Raw genomic sequence first — 21,357 nt, 5'->3', positions numbered from 1 at the left:
TCAGTGACAACACAGCTACAAGACAATTGAAATGAGTGCATTTACATAATTGTGGAATATAAAGATAGGATCTCATAGTTCTTAACTAGTACTGGTTAGCAAATTATTTTCAAACACAACTAAGAAAACCTAAAGTTGTTTGATTGGGATGAGACCTAGTCAATGTGATACTTTAAACCACATTGTCATACTTTAATCACAGCATAGACCATTGAAGGCTATTTTAACCAATGAAGATGATGCTTTAGTTTGCCACCTTTCCGGATGACGTTAGCAAGTAGAAACAGAAACAGTGTAACTTCCTAAATTGTGACAATGACCATCTATTTTATTTCACTACTTGCTTGCATTGATGCACAGGGTAATCTCATCCCACATCAGAGGTTAGAGGTCAATGCTATACAAGCCAGAGAAACACGCAAACACCGACACATGCACACACACACACACGCACACACACACACACACACACACACACACACACCTATAATGATGTTCATCATTCCAAGAGGGGAACGGATCAACTTCAGGACCTAAGCCCTCTCACATGGTCTTGAATCATAGAAATGGGGCAATTGAAACAAAAGGCCAGAAACTGACAGATGCAACGGTTTTGCAAAGCCTCTGCATAGAAGGCAGAAAATAACACCTCCCGAGAGTCCAGGGTTCATCCTCCATATGACCTATGTAATGTCCTTTTTTAATTCCTCAAGACTGGCATTCGGCAATGTTGAGCACAGGGACATAGCTCAGTGAAAGATGAGGTGCCTGTGTATTTGTCAACAAATGGAACATGTTTGTCCATTGTTTCAATTTGTGCATGAGTCAAACAGCAGCAACATTTATATCAGGGTTATCTGTAAACTGAATTAACATGAAAAGAGAATGAATAAATGAATCTTATTTGATAATCGTCGACCTGCAAGGAAGCAATCCCCATTTTCCTTTCACTGGAATATTGATATTTAATATTTAATTCTGTAAACAGTTTGAAAATAAAATTAAAAAGAAGACAGCGAAAGGAGATCATTTTAAATTTACACAATATTCAGAAAGTAAGCCCATTGCAAATATTCTGCATGTCATTACTAGGATTGGGCATTGTTTGAATCTGAGCGATTCCGGTCCCGATTCCGGTTCCAAACGATTCTTGATTTAGATTCTTTTAGGGGGCTGGGTCAAAAAGGTTTGCATGGTTTAAATAAAGGGTGTCCAAATTATGAACATCCATTTTCTTAGCAGCCCGCATCATGGACTCAAATGAACATTTGATTCAGGGTTCTTTATAACTACCAATATCAAACTGCTGTGCAGAACTAACCCAATTGACTCAATATTAATTAATTAATGTTTCAGCTAAAAATGTAATATAGCATTGTTAACATAGCTATTTGCGACTGTTTTATCATGTCAAAAAATAAACGCTAAAAACCATCTGTGCAAGAGTGCAACCCATCGTTTAATTTGTTAGCTGTCTCAGTGTTGGCATAGACATATTATATTGTTTCACACTCACCCATCCGACCTCAATAAATTTCAGCGCGGTGTAGGCTGAGGCTCGGAGCTGGAGGGAGCACGTCAGACTTCTACACACTGTGAAAGCCTCCTTTGCACAATATAATCTTATTCTAAGTGTCGCACTGAGGCGACTCGCCGCCATCGTTGGGCACAAGTCTTCGTGTGCGTTCTTCTTCGCTGGTTTTCGCCACTTTCTTCTTCAGGGTTGGCATCGAAACTGGGAACTGAAATTTTTAAATTTGAACGATTCCAGGAGAACCGGAATGTTAGTCCTGGTTTCAATCGGTTCTCGATTCTCGTTGCCCAACCTTAGTACTTACTCATTTATTTAGTCAAATCTGGCAGTAAAGGAGAAATAATCCCAGTACCATTGCACTCGTCTAGATGCATGTGTCAGTTGAATTATTTTTCAATGACTGGAGGAAAAAAAATAGCATCTATACAGTGTGAGCGAATTATTTTCTGGAAAAGACTATCCCCATTATACTGTGGTACCTCTATTTATGAGCGACTCAACTTTAAGGTTTTTTGAGATCCGAGCTGTTGCTCTGTCATTTTCATTTTTTTTTTTGCAACCTTCTGTTGCAAGCGATGATTTGAATTATGACCCGCTACCGCTAGATGGCAGCAGCAAACTTCACAGCCGTAAACAGATTGGAACACTTCTTCATGTTAGAGTTTTAGCGGCTTGCTTCAAGCTGTTTATTGACACTCCCTAGTTGAAGTTTGAAACTAAACATAAAACAAAGAAAATTACACAGTGTATTTAACTAAACCATATAACTTTGTTGGACTAAAATCTTAAAGGTCAGAGGGCAAACATTTAAAAAAAAATTCTTTACAAACCACCACTGCCATTTTGACGTGATTATATAGCCGTTTGCTTTTTGCATCCCATGCCTTCCGGTCTTCGTCTTTTTCCGGGACTGTGACGTCACACAAGCCAAACACACAAGCCGGCCGTCCTTGTAGATTTGTTGTCGTATGATTTAACGATGTCACGGTTTATTGTGTGGCATTTGGCTGTACAAATGGTTCAGGCAGCAGCAAGAGTTCCTTTTTTTTGGCTTTCCAAGTGAAGAAGGAATACGTGACCAGTAGATAGGGAAAGTCAATCGACAGGAGAAGAAACGTGGTCCGCTATGGGTGCCTAACAAGCATTCCAAACTGCGCTGATCACTTCAAACCGGCGTGTTTTGAAAAAGGCTGAGCAGAAAGCATTGGATACAGAGGCAGAAGCTGAAACCAGCTGCAATGCCAACTATTTTTCCTACAGCCATCGGGACCTCAACCGGCAGCAACAGAACTAAATCTCGCAGCCGCCACGGTGCAGCAGCGAAGCGGCGCAGACAAAAGGTGAGGATTTCGTTGTATATAACTACGACTCTATTATGGTTACTATGCCCTGGAGAGGAGGAAAAAAGACCCACACAGTAGTTTTCAGTACTAACGTCTGTACTTTTGCCTATACGACAAGGCAACAGACACACGGCAAAAACTTAGTGTGCGGTGTGTTATAACGCAACTCGAGCGAGGGGCACACAATATATAGGAATACTGTATACTATGTAAAAGCTTGTGCCGTGTCACTGAAACGTATGTGAATATATAATACGTATAGTTGTGGTCAAAAATATTGGCACCCCTGGGGTGGCATTATTTCAAGCGATGAGTGTATAAAAAGACATGCTTTTGACATACCGTCACATCGAGCCAGTGACCACTCTCTTTTTCTGTTGTACAGTTGCTACTTGGTTGCTCGTCGTCGTCACTGTCTGATCGGCTCAAACATGGACGCTTTGACGATGCCAAGTTCAGTTGGGTGCTCCTGTATGCCGAAATCCTCCTCCTCCGCATATTTCAACAGGTTGCTCGCCATTGCGTATAGTGTGTAGCGCACAGTGTTTGTCAATTGCAACGCCACTTCTGGTAGCCCTTGCGGTGGATACAGTAACCACATTACCGTCTTGAGGTTTGGGGAGGATTCAATATGAGTCATAAAAACCTCAATTTTAGCTAAACTATGGTTGAAAACTTGCTGGAAGTTACGTGCATGTATTACATAACATATAAAAACTGCAAATATGAATTTTAACTGACCCCATAACATATTTGTCATCTGACCTTTAATGCCAACACACAATTAAAAAAAATACCATAGGCGGGCTAACGAATCTAGCATTGACGTTGCGGGAGTTATAAACCTTTAAAAACAGATTTTTTTCAACACAGTGCAGCAACAAATGCAGAAAGACAATACAACAATCACATTGTTTATGCTTAGCTAAAATGACTATTACAGCATCCTACTAAGGTGTGACTATCTTCTTGGTGTATGTATAATACTGAGGCGCAGTTGCTGAGGTGCATGCTCCAAAACGAGCAGCAAAATGTACATTGGATTAATGCATTCAAATCATGATGCAAAAATTATTTATTCTTTAAATGTTCTTATGTTATACACTGTGCAATGGCAACCATTCCATTTATACTATAATTATGTTATTCCTGTTTTTTTATGCAGTAAAGTACTGACAGGCTATTTTTATTGTTAAAAAAAACCTGAAAACATGTTTGTATTTTTGAGAGGGCTGAAATGGGTAAATGGCAGTACCATCAATTTCAAGATGATTTGCGATAACAGCTATTTGAGTTATGAGCATGGTCACGGGACAAAGTAAACCCTCAAAACGTAAGAGTATGAAGTTTTCAAACAACTAGCAAGATTTGAATGTAGCCTCATGTCAATCCCCACCCCCGTACCCTTGTGTCTCTGCCCAAAGAAATGCCCCCAGCTCGCTAACACACGTGCATGGGGTGCTGCATTGCAACATGACTTATTCATGATTGAGTATTGCCAAACACTAAATGTTACCGGTTGGATGATGTATTTTTATTCTTTTTTTTTTTTTTCATGGAATGTACTATCAATTAAAAATATAAGAGAGGTGATACATTTGCTTGAGGACCTGGTGAAAACGGTGACGTCGCCGCTGGTGGTTTTCCAAGCTAGCCATGCAGCGGTCCTCATACAGGACCACCGGCGTTATATACGTTTACTATTATTTTGTCGGCGGCCGACTGGTTAGAGCGTCAGCCTCACAGTTCTGAGGACCCGGGTTCAATCCCCAGCCCCGCCTGTGTGGAGTTTGCATGTTCTCCCCGTGCCTGCGTGGGTTTTCTCCGGGCACTCCAGTTTCCTCCCACATCCCAAAAACATGCATTAATTGGTGACTCTAAATTGCCCGTAGGCATGACTGTGAGTGCGAATGGTTGTTTGTTTCTATGTGCCCTGTGATTGGCTGGCAACCAGTTCAGGGTGGACCCCGCCTCCTGCCCGATGACAGCTGGGACAGGCTCCAGCACGCCCGCGACCCTAGTGAGGAGAAGCGGCTCAGAAAATGGATGGATGGATATTATTTTGTCTCGGGTTCTGTCTAATTCCTTCTTTTTAACTTTTGTTGCTAACAGGGTGGGGGGAGGGGGAAACAATCGGGCCAAATAAAGTCTATCAGAGGTGGCTGGGTGTACAGACATCGTGGCTGGCGTGTCACTCGTGCCGTGCGTGTGGATACAAATGATTGATATCTGTTTGATCACGCCTTCTGTCAATACAGTCTCTGATAGGCTGTTCCTGTCATGTCATGTTGTAAAATAATAATTAAAATTAAATTATAAGCCAGAGAGGGATGATTTTTCAACAGATCTTTTTAATAATATTCTACTGTCAGACAGTTTTAACATATGTGACAAAAATTGTTGTTTTTGTTAACTGCAAACTCTATCTTTAAGTCAAGGTACCACTGTGTATTGTATTGCCATCATTTGCTATGCATTAGTCATGAGACGGCAACACAGTTTTTTTATATTCCATTGACTGGTAACCATTTCCCCCAATAAATAATGTTAATTTCAGCTTTCGCTCTCCTTATCACATCCTTTACTGAGTCAATGAGAAGAGACAAACTGGCAGCAAGAAAGATAACACACTGGCATGAATTACATTAAACAATGAAAGACATCTGGCAAAGGAAATCCTTGCATTAGAAGGGTACAAGCAGGAGCAATGGAGAGGATTATGCAATAGATTTCTGCCTGGTGTCACTAGATCGCCACATGCTTGCATCATCACAAAATGTACACCCCGTGGAAATTGTGTCCAATTCCCATGCTTCTTCTCGACAACAATTGCTTAGTAACGCTCTCTTGGGGCAAAATGAAGAAAAACAAAGATTTTTCTATTCTGCTCAGCTTGGATTTTTTGCTTATGTTTTTATGGGTATTAACAGGCATGAAACAAGTTGCAAATTCAAATGCTGCAAGTAACTGTCAAGAAAAGCAAGAGGATCTTGAAGCAATTGATGAAATACAGTGGAATTTCAACTGTGTCTCACCATGAAATTTCTGCAGTTGATGTTATACAGTTGGAGTGACAGTTTTGTGTTAAAAATGAGATGCATGACGCGACACTGCAGCAACATCACATTTCTTACCCCTTCTAGTTTGTCACTGACAGGGTGTTTTACTGTTTTTTAACATATTACTACTAGACAGCTTAACTTCTGATTATACTTGTACGACGGTTAATGTTACATTGTTAAAACATTGACTGTCTAGTTAAAGGTTTTATGATTGTAGCAGTTAGTATGCTGGAACCAAATACAGTACAACCAAATTCATTCAGAGTCTCAACATGGGAGCGAACCGAAGCAATTTTCAAATTAAATTGAACGGAAATAGAAATAATCTGTTCCAGCCATAAACCAAAACCACTTTTGCACGCGGCCGATGCAGTCATCTGGCAAGAAGGCGACGCATTGAGAGCTACCCGCCAAGCCGCCATAGCCCCGCCAGACGAGCCGCTTGCATCGCAGCTCAGGCATCTGCTCCCTCAGTGGAAACACACGCCTAACCCCACCAGGGAGAACGCACCACTACTACAACACTTTCTAGGGCTTCCAAATAGCAATAGCAAGGTAATTGGCTACCATATTACCTAAAATCACTTGTACTTTTCGCTTTCTTGGGAGCAATAATTTTTAAAATGCAAAAAACCCATCACGTAATAACTGGCTAATAATGTAATAAAAGTCTTGAACCTATAACCTAACAACTTTTCATCAATAATGTAATAACATATTAAATTGTTGGATGATTATTACATTATTGGCCTGGGGGAAAAAATGCAAATTTAATAACTGAGCCCATAACGTAATATTAAATTAGATTTTAAAAGGGCAAATTTATTACGCTATAGGCTGTTATTGTTATTACATTTACAAATATTTTTTTTAACCACGCTTATAACGGCCCATAACGTAATACATTTCTCCTTTTAAAATGTAATAGGACGATAACGTAATAACTGGCCAATAACGTAATAAAAGGAGATAGCTTGAAAGGCTAAATTTCAGCAGACAGGACAAGAGATCAATGCGAACCATCAAGTTAAATAGAAAAATGCATGGGGAAAGGGAGAGAAAGAGAGACAGAGAGAGTATGCATTTTCACAGTTAGATCCAAACAGAAAAAGTTAATGTGCTTTTTGGGCTCAGTTATTACAGTTGCAAAGAGTATTTTTTATTTTTTTAACCAGGCCAATAACGTAATAACCACCCAATAAGGGTTATTGGCCAAAAGTTATGTTATAGGTTCAGTACCTTTGTTACTTTATTGGCCAGTCATTAAGTTACGGGCTTCTACACGCTGTGTGAGAGAGAAAGCACAACTGAGCATTCTGCATGTATGCTGTGACTCATGAGCTGAAGCATTGTTCGTGATACTAAAAATATTTGTTCATAAACCGATTTGTTTGTAAACAGGGGCATTAGTGAACTGAGGTTCCACTGTGTAATTAATTACAACAGGAAATTTGACTTTGCAGGTCAACCTGGAATTTCCCTCAGGATTAAGAAAGTTTATCTAACCAAATCAGCTAACCAATAGCATCACAGATTATGGTTGGCCTTTGAGGTGCCATTGTACACTAAAGCTAAAAATACATGGAGCAAATTAGGGCTGTCACTATCAAATATTTTTAGAATCGATTATTCTATTCATTATTCCATCGATTAATTGAATAATCGGATAAACAAGATTTTGCCTTAGTTTATTGCAAAATAATGCATTGTTCAATTACTGTTTATTGACCGATTATTGCTGTTTATTTGGTATTGTTTGATGATCAAAGAAAACCAAATAATCAACAATCAAGCAATTTCACACAAGAAGGAGTGATGCACGCACCAACCTTTTTGAAACTGAGAGCTATCGTCAAATCATGTAAAATTATTTATAAAGCACTTTTCAACATTAAAATGCAACACAAAGTGCTTTAGAGAAATAAAAAGAGACAAAACAGCAAGAACGCACGCACTCACGCACGCACACACACACACATAGTGAAGACGTCAAATGTTGTGCACAGGCAGTGCTGCACTTTGTTCCTGAAGCTCAAAGTGTACCCGCTCACAACACTGCCAAAGAAAAAGTGCTGGGCTAGCTAAAATGCAGACTGACAGGCCTACCTTTATTAGTGAATGACTGATGTTTTTACAGCAAAAGAAAAAAGACAAGTCGTCTTTTGATACAGGCGAGCGCAGAGTCAGCAGCCTTGTCTCTCAGTGGATCACTTGACTGATCTTAGTGAAGACTGTCCCTGTCCTGATGTAGGAAGAATTGGCTACCATATTACCTGCGATCCATTTCTGGCTCTGGCCCTGTCCTATAAAAGAAGTCTGATGGGAGTAAGCATGCTCGCATTGACCTGGTACCGTATGTGACAGGGACTGACAGACGGAGGGGGAAGTGTGCCTAGAAATCTGATATCCGGGTGAGAGGGGGGGACATAACTGACGTTAAATTCCCTGTTTTCATCCACATTAAACACATGGGAGGATATCCCAGCATGCATCGAGTGAAAGGAAATAGACACACCCTGAATGGCTTGCCAGTCGATCACAGCTCGAACAAAGAGTATCAAAGTCAAACCGCGTCACTCCTGCGGGAATTTAGAGACTCATCCTGACCTTAAGCTTCACGCCTTTGGACTGAGGAAAAGCTCACAGTGGGGGGGTGGGGGGGAAAGAATCACATAAAAATGAGCCAAAGAGGAATTACGCAGCTCAAATAGGATTGTCCCACTGTATAAAAGACTAAGCAAATGCATCCAAACAAGACTTGTACATACAACAGCATTCGCACTGCCCCATAGATTGGAAGATGTGGTCCCTGGGGTATGCCTGTTTATTTATCCCTAATATATTCATAATTAAACACTAATTGATGCAAGAGGAAAAGCCCACTTAATTCATCATCCCTGTGCCCCGAAGCAAGACAATAACACAACTTTAACATCTTTGTCATTGGCCCCAAGCAAGGTTAACAGTTTGGAAATAAGTGAAATACAAATGATGTGTGAAATCTTCTTGTTTTTGGACACACACCAGCAGCTTCCGGAGAATTGTAAAAACAGTCACGAGTAGCTGAATTTTAAAACGTTGTCTCGTCACAGGCCACAGACAAACGGAATGAGGCGTTATACAGTATGTGCCACACTGAATAGACAGTCATGATAGCGAGTGTTCTTTTGTTCAAACACTGACAAATCAAGATGTTTGATTATTCTTAGAAATAGAATCAAATGAATGGACAGGAAATTGATTGTTTGTTAGAGCCAGTGATTCGCAACTAGTGGGTTGCAAGCCAAAAGTAGATCTCAGACCCGTTCTTAGCATGTCACTGAGAACTTGTCAGAAATGTGCACCCAATGTCTTTATTCATGAAATGTTTTATTTTTTATTTTGTGCAATTTTGATAACATTACAACATTCCTCATCAGTTTTTAGTAAATGTCTGAGTTTTTTTTTTTTTTTTTTAAAAAGGCATTCCTTTGTTGTCAAATATTATTTTAACAAGAAAAAGTTGTTTTGAGTTTAAAGTAAAAATTAATGTTGGTTGTGACCGAATGACTTCCAAGGGTAAATGTGAGTTCCTGTGATTCAAGTTGAAAAGACTCCCAGTCAGGCTTAAACCAAGGTAACAATTTTGTACTTGACAGCATACACATTTGCATGCAAGTAGCAACACCACAAAATGCAAATCATCAGTGCAAGTCGATTGTGTCCCAACTCCGTAAAGCTGTCAACGTGCTGCAAATGCAGCAGGATGGATCGAGCCTTGCTGTGTGGGACATCCGTGCTGCAGCCGGTGGACGGAGGGAGACAGCCTCGAAATGTCTCCTCATATTAACCGACCGGTATTCCACATTTACTGGGGTGAAGGTTGCTCTTGTGACAGTAAAGGAGCGCCGTGTCACTGTGCATTGTCATTCATTAGACAAGAGCCGGCGGGTCAAAGCGTCGTTGTGCATGTTGGTCACATTTCAGCAATAAACCCCTTTTACAGTGGAAGCAAATGAAAGATGCCGTGCGTGATTAGAATTAATGACCGCATCGGAACAAGCGGCCGTCAACGTTGCGCGTGCGTAAGTGACATCATACGTGGATCAAGTAGGAAGTGCGCGTGCGAGCCTCCCCTTGTAACCTTGAGGGTGCAAGGCTCACTGACGTTCGGAAGTCGGGACAATAACGACTCACGTGCTCCGTCACACGCCGCCGCTTCCGCGCGCAGAGACACGATCCACTTGACACTCGCGTGCACTTTGCCAAACGAACGCACGCGCAGCAGCGCCAGAAACGTCAAAATGGGACACGGAGAGTAACTTACCGGTGCAGGTGACGCCGGCGAAGCTGAGCCAAAGCACAAGAAGCTTGGCGCCGAGTCGACAGCGGACAAAGGGGTCCACAAGTAAGGGCATATTCGTCTTTTGAAAAATAAATAACAACAATAAATAAAAATTCAAGTTTCACGAGACGACCGAGCAGAGAAGAAAGGTGAGCGTTAAATGTCCAAAGTGTGTGATGAGATTGAAGCACTGTTAAGACGATGCTGAAGTGTGCTCCTCAGCACATGGACTCGGCGGCCATCCTCGCTCGCAACAACGAATCACAGGTGTGGTACATCAAAATGATGCCTTCCCGCAGCCGCGGAAATCTGCCTCGTTTTGTCCCAAAACTGATGCTATCGTCTCCCCCACTCCTAAAAAAAAAAAAAGAAAAAGAAAAAAAAAAAGTCTCACTCCCCGCACTTGCAGAAAGAGGAAAGGACGCACTTTTCTCCCCACTTGACAGCCGTCGAGCGAGCGAGTGTGGCCAAGATGCGAGAAATTGCAATAATTGGCCTCAGCGAGAGAGCATCTGCTTGCGCAGCAATGCTGGAGTGCTGAGAGACAGACAAGGTTGGAAAAACGCCGAGGCTGAGAGAGGAACGGCAAAACCAGGAGCGGATAACTGGGAGAACGTGGCCACGGAGCGTCCTAAACACGCCCATTCAAATTGCACGAGGCAACGAAGTGAGTCGCGTTTATACATGATACTGTAGTCAAAGTCGAATCGAGATCATCACGCAGTGCAGTTCACTGTACACTGAAATCTGTTTTTATTGTTATATTACTACTACTACTACGACCACATTACTATTATACTACGACACTGTAAAAAGTACTTTATTTTCGGTTGCACATGGTTAAAATGTGATAAACTGGCACAGTTTGCCCCTCTTTTCCCAAAAAAGAATAATCAAATAATATTTGTTAATTTAACACATTTTAATCATGTGCAACAGATGTACACGTTGAATTAGGTCAATTCAAAGGACTGCATGAAGGAACGAAGTGAGTTTTTATTGTTCTATTATTACTACTACTACTACCACACATTACCACATTTATATATTTGATTCCTCCATGGAACCATATGTGTTGTGTTAACATTGACACAACACAATCACAATAGAGTAAGGTATCGTTATGGCTTGCGAAGCGGTGACATACACGCCAGCATCCTTGCTATTCACAGTGGGTCTTGGTCGTAAACCGCCCATGAATAGAGAGGGTTCACCGTAGATCACAATAGACATGAACACAGCAAGTCATCTGCGCACTGGCGTCCGATGACGGTGCGCTGTGAGCGGGCACAGGAGATGACCCGGTACCTCCTTATTTTTTTTTAATTCATTGTCTTGTGCCATAAAATGGGCATGAACGCAGCACAATTCTGGTTCCGAAATGGTTAGGAAAGTAATTTATTCATTCGTTTTCCGAACCACTTATCCTAACTAGGGTCGCGGGCGTGCTGGAACCTATCCCAACTGCTTAGGAAATTCTCCAAAATAAATTAAAGCCATTTATTCATCAACTCGTCTGAGGTTGACCACTTTTCCCGGAGTCGTTGCAATGGAGGATTCTGCTCCGAACGACCGGGCCAGGTCCTGAGGCAGAACCACCGAAGGGGTCTACCCTGTGGCGCCGTTTCTCTTTAAACGGACTTCTATGCCATCTGAATGAACGTTGTACAGCAACAGACTATGTGATAAATCTTGCCCACTCGACATCCATTGCGACCTGGTCATCCTGAAAGTGGGATTTCCCCCCCCCCCCATCTGCGGTCCCTTTTCAAGGTTTCTTTTTTCCCCAAATGGGGTTTTGAGTTTTTCTTTGCCCGATCGGGGGGGTTAATTAGCGGATGTCGTCAATCATTTCCAACTTTGGCCCTGCGAAGCCCTTTCAGACTCTTTGTGATTAAGGGCAGTACAAATAAACTTGACTTGAGTTATGCAGGTGATGCAAGGCTTGGCACATGACGCAGCTGTGTAGTCACTCAGCCCTTTTTCCTGAGATGAGTGGGCGTGTACCAACCATGAAGTGGGCAGGCACTTGAGTAATGGTGTTTAAAGGCTCTTGTGTTCAATCAACAAACCTCATAAATTTCAAACTTAAACCAGGTAACAGACACATTTTGACCTATGTTATGCATAAAACAATGGAACATTTTGGATTTTGACGGGAGGGGCCCTTTAAACTTTGGCTAAGCCACACCCCTGAAGAATAATGGTCAATCACATCACCACATCTTTGTTATACATGCAAATTTTGGATAATTTTCTTCGCTCTTTCAAAAGGAAATTATGTTTGCCTGTTAATATTCTTAGTCATCCATGTCATTTCATTCTCAGGCCGTTGACTCGATCGCAACTGAACTGTTCTGGTTGTCTTAGAAGACTCTAATCCGACCAGGCTTCATCAGTTCATGCAACAAGGCTTATTTAACCAAAATGCTAACATGACGCTACCAAACCGAGGGCCTTGTTACTATCTGTGGTGCCAGCAAGTTTAGCCAGCTGAGCTAGTAAGCTCAGTGCTTCCGGATCCAACGTGTGTAGGCCAATTGGCTTATGCTTTTAATGTTTGTAATGGTAATAAATAGAGATCTACCCATCTTAAAAGGAACAGTGTTGCTCCTTAATAGCCTTGTCTCTTGTCTTGTACATCAGACAATGCACTTTCACTATGATCAGTAGGCAATGCATTGATCTTTATTTTGGCATTATGTTCTTTTATCTGGTAGATATTGTGGGTGTAACCTTCAACGCCATATGGTAGACTTCAGGTCTGAATTATTGCATTTTCTTAAATGTATGTACATATGTGCAATAGGATGGGTGAGTTTGACAAACCATTTCATAGTGGGTGTGTTTCTAAATGCAGGGAAGTTATCAAATTTTAACAAAATAAATACTGTACCATCCATCGATTTTTCAACAGTGTTTGTTTTTAGGCTCCAGAGCCTAACCCAGCTGACTCTGAGCGAGAGGCGGGGTACACCCGGGAAGGGTCACCAGTCATTACAGGGCACATATAGACAAACAGTCATTCACACTCACATTCACACCAGCAGTGGGCAAGTTAGAGTCTTCAGTTAGCCCGATATGCATGTTTTTGGAATGTGGGAGGAAGCTGCAGTACCCGGAGAAAACCCACACAAACATGGGGAGAACATGCAACTAGTTATTATTCATATTTTGAGATACCTCTTTTAACTACATAAGATGGGCCAAATATTAGAAAAATAGCTCTTTATGATGCAGTGCTGTTCTATTACTGTTAAATACAACGAAAACAAACAAAAAAAAACATAACACTTCAGACAGTGTCTGTCAATTTTTGTTGGAATTGTAACAGCATAATTTTTTAATCAGGCTCTTTGTATTGGCTCTGATTGTAGGTGTACCTGATGTTGTGGCCAGTAAGTGTTTGATGGATATGTCTTGCGTTCATATGCGACGGGAAGCATATTCGTGCTTTGCATACATATAGAGTAGCTGGACACACGGCTCATGTGTCATGTTGCTGTTGAGCATGGCTATTCTTCTGCTAGTCTTGGGGGCTTGTGTGTCTACCGGTTCACACTGCTGTCGGACAAACACAGACGAAGAAGCGTGAGCATCGGCACTCCTGTGAGAGTGTACACCACACCTGTAACTCACACCAGCTTAGACTTATGTTCCAGATAGCTTTTTCCCATTTTCCGAGGATGTCAGTCGAGTGATTATCGGACTGTTCAGCCATGCTTTCTACAACGCCGCAGAGCAGATTATTAATGTGCTTCAGAGGGGGTTTGGTCTCTTTGTTTATCCTTTTCTCTACTGCCTGCATACTAGTCAGCAGAATAATAAGTGGAAGTGGAAGCACAGAACTGGACCAGCGTCTTACCAGCTAATTATGGACCTCATCTAGATGAATGATTCTTCGGCTAGAGCTTAGCTATTATACAAACTCATTAAGCCTTCTCTCAATCCAGCATTCCTTGCAAAAGGTCAGTGGCAGAATGACAGTGTAAAGCACAAGCCCTCAACTGTGTAGCTCCCTATCCAATCCTGATGGGCGCTTCTGCATGTGCAGGGATTGTGCAGGAAAATAAGAGAATGACTCAGCCTTGGATACTTGTGAGGCTGCTCTTAATGGTTTCTCTCATTCTGCTAATCCGCTCTGTGGCCTATTAGTTAGTGCAAGCTGCTGGATTGTCTCTTTTAGTCATGTTTTTCTCTCTCTCTGAGAAAGTACCCACATTGCACTTAGTGTATTTCAGATGAGAAATAGAAACAAGTCTGCAATATAACTATTTTTACAAAATATTCCCCAAACTGTGAGGTTACATTTTACACTGTTAGGAGCTGAGCTTCAATGAATGATTAAAGCGCGATTTCTCATTGTGATGTGTTTTGTGTCTGTTTGTTTGCATGGCTCCACAGGTTCAACACGCTGGCCTTCATCCTCATCCATCAGGCGGCTATGAACAATCACAGCTCTTTGGGGAGTTGACACATTCAGTGGTTCATCGATTTGCGGTGTTGTAATTAATTTTCTCGCTGTCACTGGCTGGAGTTACAATATCCCGAGAGTTGAAAAGCATGCAAGCGATCGCAATACGCCGAAACAGAGGCACATTTTCCCTTGTAATATGTTAAATTATTTAGAGCTGCTGTGGTACCAAGGAGACGTCTTGACTAATAGATATTAAGAAAACATGAGTCTCATTTGTGTGTTACTAATGTGTTTGTGTTCCTGACTCTCTCCATAAACTATGTAATTACTCTCCCGACGCACTAACGGAGAAATTGATGCAGTCGACGAGTATCGATCCAATAAAGGTGTCCGCCATGAAATTAATATCATTTATTGTTTGCACAGAAAAAAAAGACACACAGATGTCCCTTGAGGAAGATGCAGCCTTGCAGACGTAGTGTATCAGCTTCCATCGTGACCACAGCTTCATATCTTATTGTTTTGTTTGTATCAAATTAAACTGCAATGCTCCTCCAGAGAGATATAATTGACCAGTGTCTCAGATTAAATCACTGTAAAGATCTTAATAAACCATCAGTGGATTGCATATTACATTGCAAACGACTTATGAGGATGCAGCCCAGTGTGAGTGAAATTGAGGTTCAGATTTGCATGCAACAGCATTTTGGTCATCATTACCATACAGAAAGACTGCACGAGGATCAATAGTGCATTAGTTTAATTAGATATTGTTGATATGGCCATTGGAAGATTAATTATAAGATTAACAATTACATTCTTCTTCGAGGTCGAGTATTCCTTTAAACATCAAGTGATCCCGCTGGGTCCTTCAATCTTGCTCTGGCTAAATTATAGTTGTAACTGCTTCTGAGCAATGCCACTGTCAGTGTCACTTGAAAGAAAACAGGGACAGCGGCAGGATGACAGCGCCCCCGTTTATAGGGATCACTGGATGCTTTAATGCTTTAATGAGAAATGAAGTGGATCATATGGCTTTGACACTCACTACATCTCATGCCAAAACGACACATATGGGAGATTTTGGATGAAAGCGTCCTCATCAACGCACACCAAATGGTGGGCGGAGGTGCTATCTTTTGAGAGATCATCCCCCCAGAGAGTGTGCCAAGAAGGGCTTGTACTCCACACGCTCCCACTTCACCAGTGGAATGTAAATATGAATGTGTTTAATAATCCTTTCACACAATAGTAGCTGAAGAAGCCTCTGTGTCACCTCCCTGCACTTTTGAGAGATGCAAAAGCCCAAATGAGAGTGTGTGATGGAGAGTTAAAAAACAGAGCGGGAGAAAGTGGTGAGGAGAGTGGGGGAGGCAGATGAAGAAGCCCAATGAAGGTCTCATTTCAGCGACACAGACTGCTGATGCAGCTGAACCTCCAATCTCCCAACCATGATGATTTCTCAGTTTTGCAGATAGGAATGTGGTTTGATGAAAATGTAAATTAGTACAAGCACAAAAAAAAATCATAGGAAATTGGCCACTTGATAGCATTTCTATAAATCAAAAGCAGACACTTCAATTTTTCTAAAGATGTGTTCTTGATTTCACCACTCTTGACTTATGTGTATTGTTATAACGTTAACTTGAGCTTTGTCTTTAATGACACCTTATGCTGATTCTGATCTCGACATTAAAGGTTTAAATGTCTGAATTATGTACACTCCCCTGAACAGTGAGGTCAATTCCTTTGTTTTTGCTGTGGACTGTCATTGTCAGTTTATGTTCAGGTATTTTCATCTGGATTGGATACACAACTTGGAAGATTGGAGCTTTTGTATGAGTCTCCCCGTTTGTCATGTCAGCAAAAGTATTGAAACGTGACAAACAGGTGTGTCATTTTGCGCAGGTGTCTCAGAAAACTACTGGTGTACTAGGTAGCTGATGTTGAATGGGTAGATTGAGGAAAACAGCAGAGGCTGATGACAGAAACATTGTAAGAACAGCAGAGGCTGATGACAGAAACATTGTAAGAGCGCCAAAGAAGGCCCAAAAACAACTGTTTTTGTCATTTGCAAATTCTGGGAGAAAGTTTTCAATAAAGACCCTGTACAGTGAATTCAGAGATTTGTTTTGAAATAAATTAATGTTTGAAGATAATTGCTGAACACGTGCCAAAACAATGTATTACTAAATTGAATTAAGCAGATATAGCGTTAAATTGTTTTTCACAATTTCAGTTTTCCAGATTTTTGGGGCGTTGCTAAAACTACACAGAGTAAGGTACTTGGGCCACGGTATGAGTCTCCCCTCCTCCACTAAGTACTGTGTGCCGTCATTCCATCAGTGACTATCCGTTGCAATTGCGAGTTAATTACGTGGGCCATTTCTGCTACTACAGAGTGCAGTTAACTAGCTAACTATTCCTACACCATGCCACAATTTACAGAACAGCTCGCTGTCGTTACTTACAGTAAATTCCCAAGCATTATGTGTTTTGTATTATTCAGACCAATGTATTACTGTATGTTGAAACGTAAAGCATTGTGGGACTGCTTATAGCTAGCAAGCAGGAAGTACTGTATGTGCTCAAATGTCTGTCTTGTAGTGTGAGCCTCAGGCTGAATGACATGTGACATGTGCCGCCATATTTAATAAACTGCTGACTTTTCCTGAAGTGTCTCTGTTAACGGCTAGCTGTTAGCTCGCTGGTGGCTAGTGCTTCTCGTTCGGACATGGAAAGCCACGAAGGCTTTAAGCGGATATTTTTTTTTTGTGGCAAACATGTAGGGATGTGTAGACATTAACAAGACGTGTGGCATTTGATTGACATTTGTAAACCATACCTGCGACCGTGATCGGGGGAGGCAGGGGAGATGTTTCGTTCTGGGCCGAGTTTTTCCTCCTCGGGGCTGAGTGAGAAGCAGGCAGCAATAAAGTAACAGAGACACCGATATACTGCCAGGATAGGCTTTATTAGCGACACTGCACATCAGTTCCAGACAGTGGACATTCATTCGCCGTAGCTCGCTAACTGTCCCCGGTCACTGCCGCTACACCTGAACCACCATACAATCACGCATGATCTCGCTCCTGCGCAGTGCACCTCTGCACGACACATGCGCAGTTGCGCACCCACTGACATGTACACACCACACACACTGAGCTCCCTGTCACATTGAGTAAGACAATCCCCGTAGCACAGTTGAGCACGGCAGAGCTTCAGCGGACACATTTGAGAGCAGGGAGAAAGGCTTGACTTTTCATGATTTTGAAGCCTCATTTTATGTACTTACCAATTTTTCTAATCATTTGTATTTGGTAGGGTTGATACCAATACTCTTCTATGTGGTGTGTCGAATTCACAAGGCATTTTTATTTTCACTTTACAGGGACTACCAAAGTGACGGAAAGGCTAAAAGCTTTGAGGAAGAAATTACAATCCTAAAGATACAAGCTCATCTGTGAACCTCAGTGGAGTTAGTGTCATAACTTAGGTCTACTGAAACATTTTGTCGAACCAATTTGAAGAAAGATGCAAACCAGACTCACTAGGAGATCTTTCATGATGCAGCAGGGTAATGATCCCAAGCAGATAGCCAAAACAATAAAGAAGCTCTTCAAGTAAGATATAATGACAATTCAATGAGATTAACAGGTTAAAATGAATGAGATGGACGTCAAGCATTTTTGTCTTACTCTGAATTTAAATGGCAAGAAATGCTCAAGTTCATTTGACAAAAAGTGTAATATCACCACAGTCGTGTTTTATATGACTCTTCAGCAGGATGGTAGGACAAAAAGAGTGTAACTATATATTTTTTTCCCCACAAACTGTATTCCCTCAAGATTCCATTATTCTCCCCAAATGGAAGAAAAGACTTCCTTAAATATGTTTCCTGGACCGACATTCTCTTGTAGTTTCGAGTGTCAGATTGTCTCAGTGTCCATGGGAGAGGAGACTTTGAATGATGTTGAATGTTTTATGACTCCCTGCTTTTGTGTCGCTCTGTCGTTGCTGCGCTGAGACTTGCATCAAGAGAAAAACACAAAACTTCCCTTTCCTGTATACCGGAAAAACATCTGTGGGATAATGTTAACTGAATAATATTACTCTGGGTTAACTTTTTTTTTTAAAGTATATGAATATCCATTTTTGTCACTAAGAGCACACTTTGTTGCGGTCTGATGAAAAGCTTACGTCTTCTTTTTTTCACTAGCAATAAAAAAAAAATATGAAGAGCACACTTCATGAAATAATAATAATCAAAATAACTTTTTATGTGGTCCATTTGAATGTTTTGTTAGTTTGTAGCTGACATGTATCGTTGGTACTGTAACATCAGGAAAGAAAATCGCATGATGGAAATAACTTGCAACTATCCAAACAAAAGAATAATGACAACTAACTAATGACATTGCTTTACTTTGGTCTTGCTTTATTTTTCTGGGCCAACCAAAGTTATTCTAAATAAATAAATAATAAAATGCAGCCCAAAATAATGGTACCCTTAAAGGTGCCATATTTTACCAAACCAGCTTATTCTATTATTTGGGATGTTATATTGGCTCTGTGGTGCCTCAGTAAACATGTGAAATAGGAATTAAACATTTCCACACATTCCTGAGTTACAGGCCTTCTTCTGCCGAGAGGCCTGAAATCAGGTCACTCGAATTTCTTGAGCTTATCTATGGCACTAAGGAAGATCTCCGCCCACCCCTCCGCCCCCGAGCCAGCACTGTCAACATAACAAACACGTGTGCTCTCACAAGTGGGTCTTCTGCATGGAGGCAACAAATGAGAGGAACGGGGGTGGTTTTAGCCAAATATGAACAAAACTGGGTCAAACAGAAGTAGCTGTCAGAGGGGCCTTCTCTGGACACTAGTATGACAAAACCAAGGTGTTTGTATGTTTTTTTAAAAATGAAATTTACACTATTATAACCCCAAGTCCATGTTCGAGAGTCACTCTATGAGAGTCTGAATAGCCATGATATGGGACCCTAAAATTAATATTTTGTTGAAGGGTGCTGTCTCCAGACTGCATGTTTCAGCTCCTTCCACAGAAAAGGATTTAGATCAGGGCTCTTCAGAATCGTCAGATGTCGTGTTTTTAGCCGTTCTTAAGTATTTTTCGCCGTGTGTTTTGGGTCATTAGGCTTTTGGAGGACTTGTGAGTCAAACCAATCTTTGTGATACTGGGCAGCACATTTAACTCCACAATGCTTTGAGTTTACATTGTATCCTGCATTGATTCAAGAGACACAGTATGGAGCAAAGCAACCCCACAATGTTTCATAGGAGGTACTTTGTTTTTCTTCTTTGTGCATCTTCAAAAACAGAGCTGAGGAAAAACAGATCATCAAAGGACATTCTTCCAGAGCATTGTGGCTTGTCAATATGCATTTTTCCTTCTTTAACGAAAGCGTACCAACAATTTTGCCTGTGATGTGGAAACAAAAAATTAAGAACATTGGGAAAACTAGGAAACATGGAGGAGGCTTTGTTACGTTCTGGGGCAGACACGGCATCTTGAATATGTATAGGATACAACAAAACCTCAAGACAGGCATTTTGGACTCAAATGTGCTGCCCAGTGCTAAGAAGCATTTGGCTGGTCTCGGCCGCAGGTCATTGGACTTGCAATTAGATAATGACCCAAAACAAACAGCTAAAAACACATTACAAAACATTGGATTATTCTGTAGCGGCCTACAATAAGCCCTGATCTAGATCCTCTTGAACAGCTGTGGAAGGAGCTGAAACATAGTCTGAAGAAAGCACCCTGCAAACCTGAGACAGCTGGAGCCATTTGTGCACAAGGAATATGCCAAAATACCCGCAGTCCACCGGTGCAGAATTCATTCATTCTATTCGACAATAAAAATAAAAGAATGCCAGATTTTCATTAGCTAATTTTCTCTACATTTTTATTTCTTATTGCTTTTGTCACTTTCATGTTATTTCTGTGTGCATTGTGGGTTTATCTTTCTTTCTAATGCCAGGGTAACAGTTTTTGTGGTGAATGTTCATCTCAGCATGTAACAATATGTCGCGAGGTAAACTGAAACAAAAGCACGTCATTTACATTTCACATAGAAATGAGTTTAATGAGAATGAGAATTATTAGCCCTTAATTTTGACCAGGACACATCAATTAGACCTTCACTGTCAGTCATCTGCTCAACAAATTTTATTCATTATCCAAGGTTGTCAACACTTAAGTCATTAAAACAAAGTCTGTGTGTTATTGTCTTAACTCATCAATGCGCATCCATTCATGTGGCTCATTGTTATAGTTCCAAGCTCATTGCTGAAGTTTGTTATAGTTCCAAGTTCAAGTTGTTCCAAGTTCCAAGTCAATCAATCTTCTATTGACAGGAGGCAGCGTATGTTTACTGTAAGTGTGACAGCAGCTGCTTATTGAGGGCCACTACTACTACTACAACACTAATTTGGCTTCTCTGTATTAAAGAGCCTGAGAACGCCCGATCTCGTCCGATCTCGTCCGATCTCGGAAGCTAAGCAGGGGCGGGCCTGGTTAGTACTTGGATGGGAGACCGCCTGGGAAAACCAGGTGCTGTAAGCTTTAAGGGCGGCACGTTGGCCGACTGGTTAGAGCGTCAGCCTCACAGTTCTGAGAACCCGGGTTCAATCCCCGGCCCCGCCTGTGTGGA

At 41.3% G+C, this 21,357-nt stretch overlaps 1 protein-coding gene across 1 annotated transcript in view; it reads right to left on the bottom strand.

Moving 5' to 3' along the window:
* unc5a (unc-5 netrin receptor A) overlaps positions 1-10,588 on the bottom strand; it is a 195,001-nt gene extending 184,413 nt beyond the window's left edge. Inside the window, exon 1 of the mRNA XM_061686306.1 lies at positions 10,246-10,588. Coding sequence (XP_061542290.1) covers positions 10,246-10,336 — 91 coding nt within the window. The 5' untranslated portion in view covers positions 10,337-10,588. The remainder of the gene's footprint in view (positions 1-10,245) is intronic.
* Between the last annotated feature and the right edge of the window lie 10,769 nt (positions 10,589-21,357).

The sequence above is a fragment of the Phycodurus eques genome, chromosome 9 (assembly GCF_024500275.1).
Source record: "Phycodurus eques isolate BA_2022a chromosome 9, UOR_Pequ_1.1, whole genome shotgun sequence".
Lineage (NCBI taxonomy): Eukaryota > Metazoa > Chordata > Actinopteri > Syngnathiformes > Syngnathidae > Phycodurus > Phycodurus eques.
Note: the sequence above shows the minus strand (reverse complement) of the source record. Positions and strands in the feature narration are given on the sequence as shown.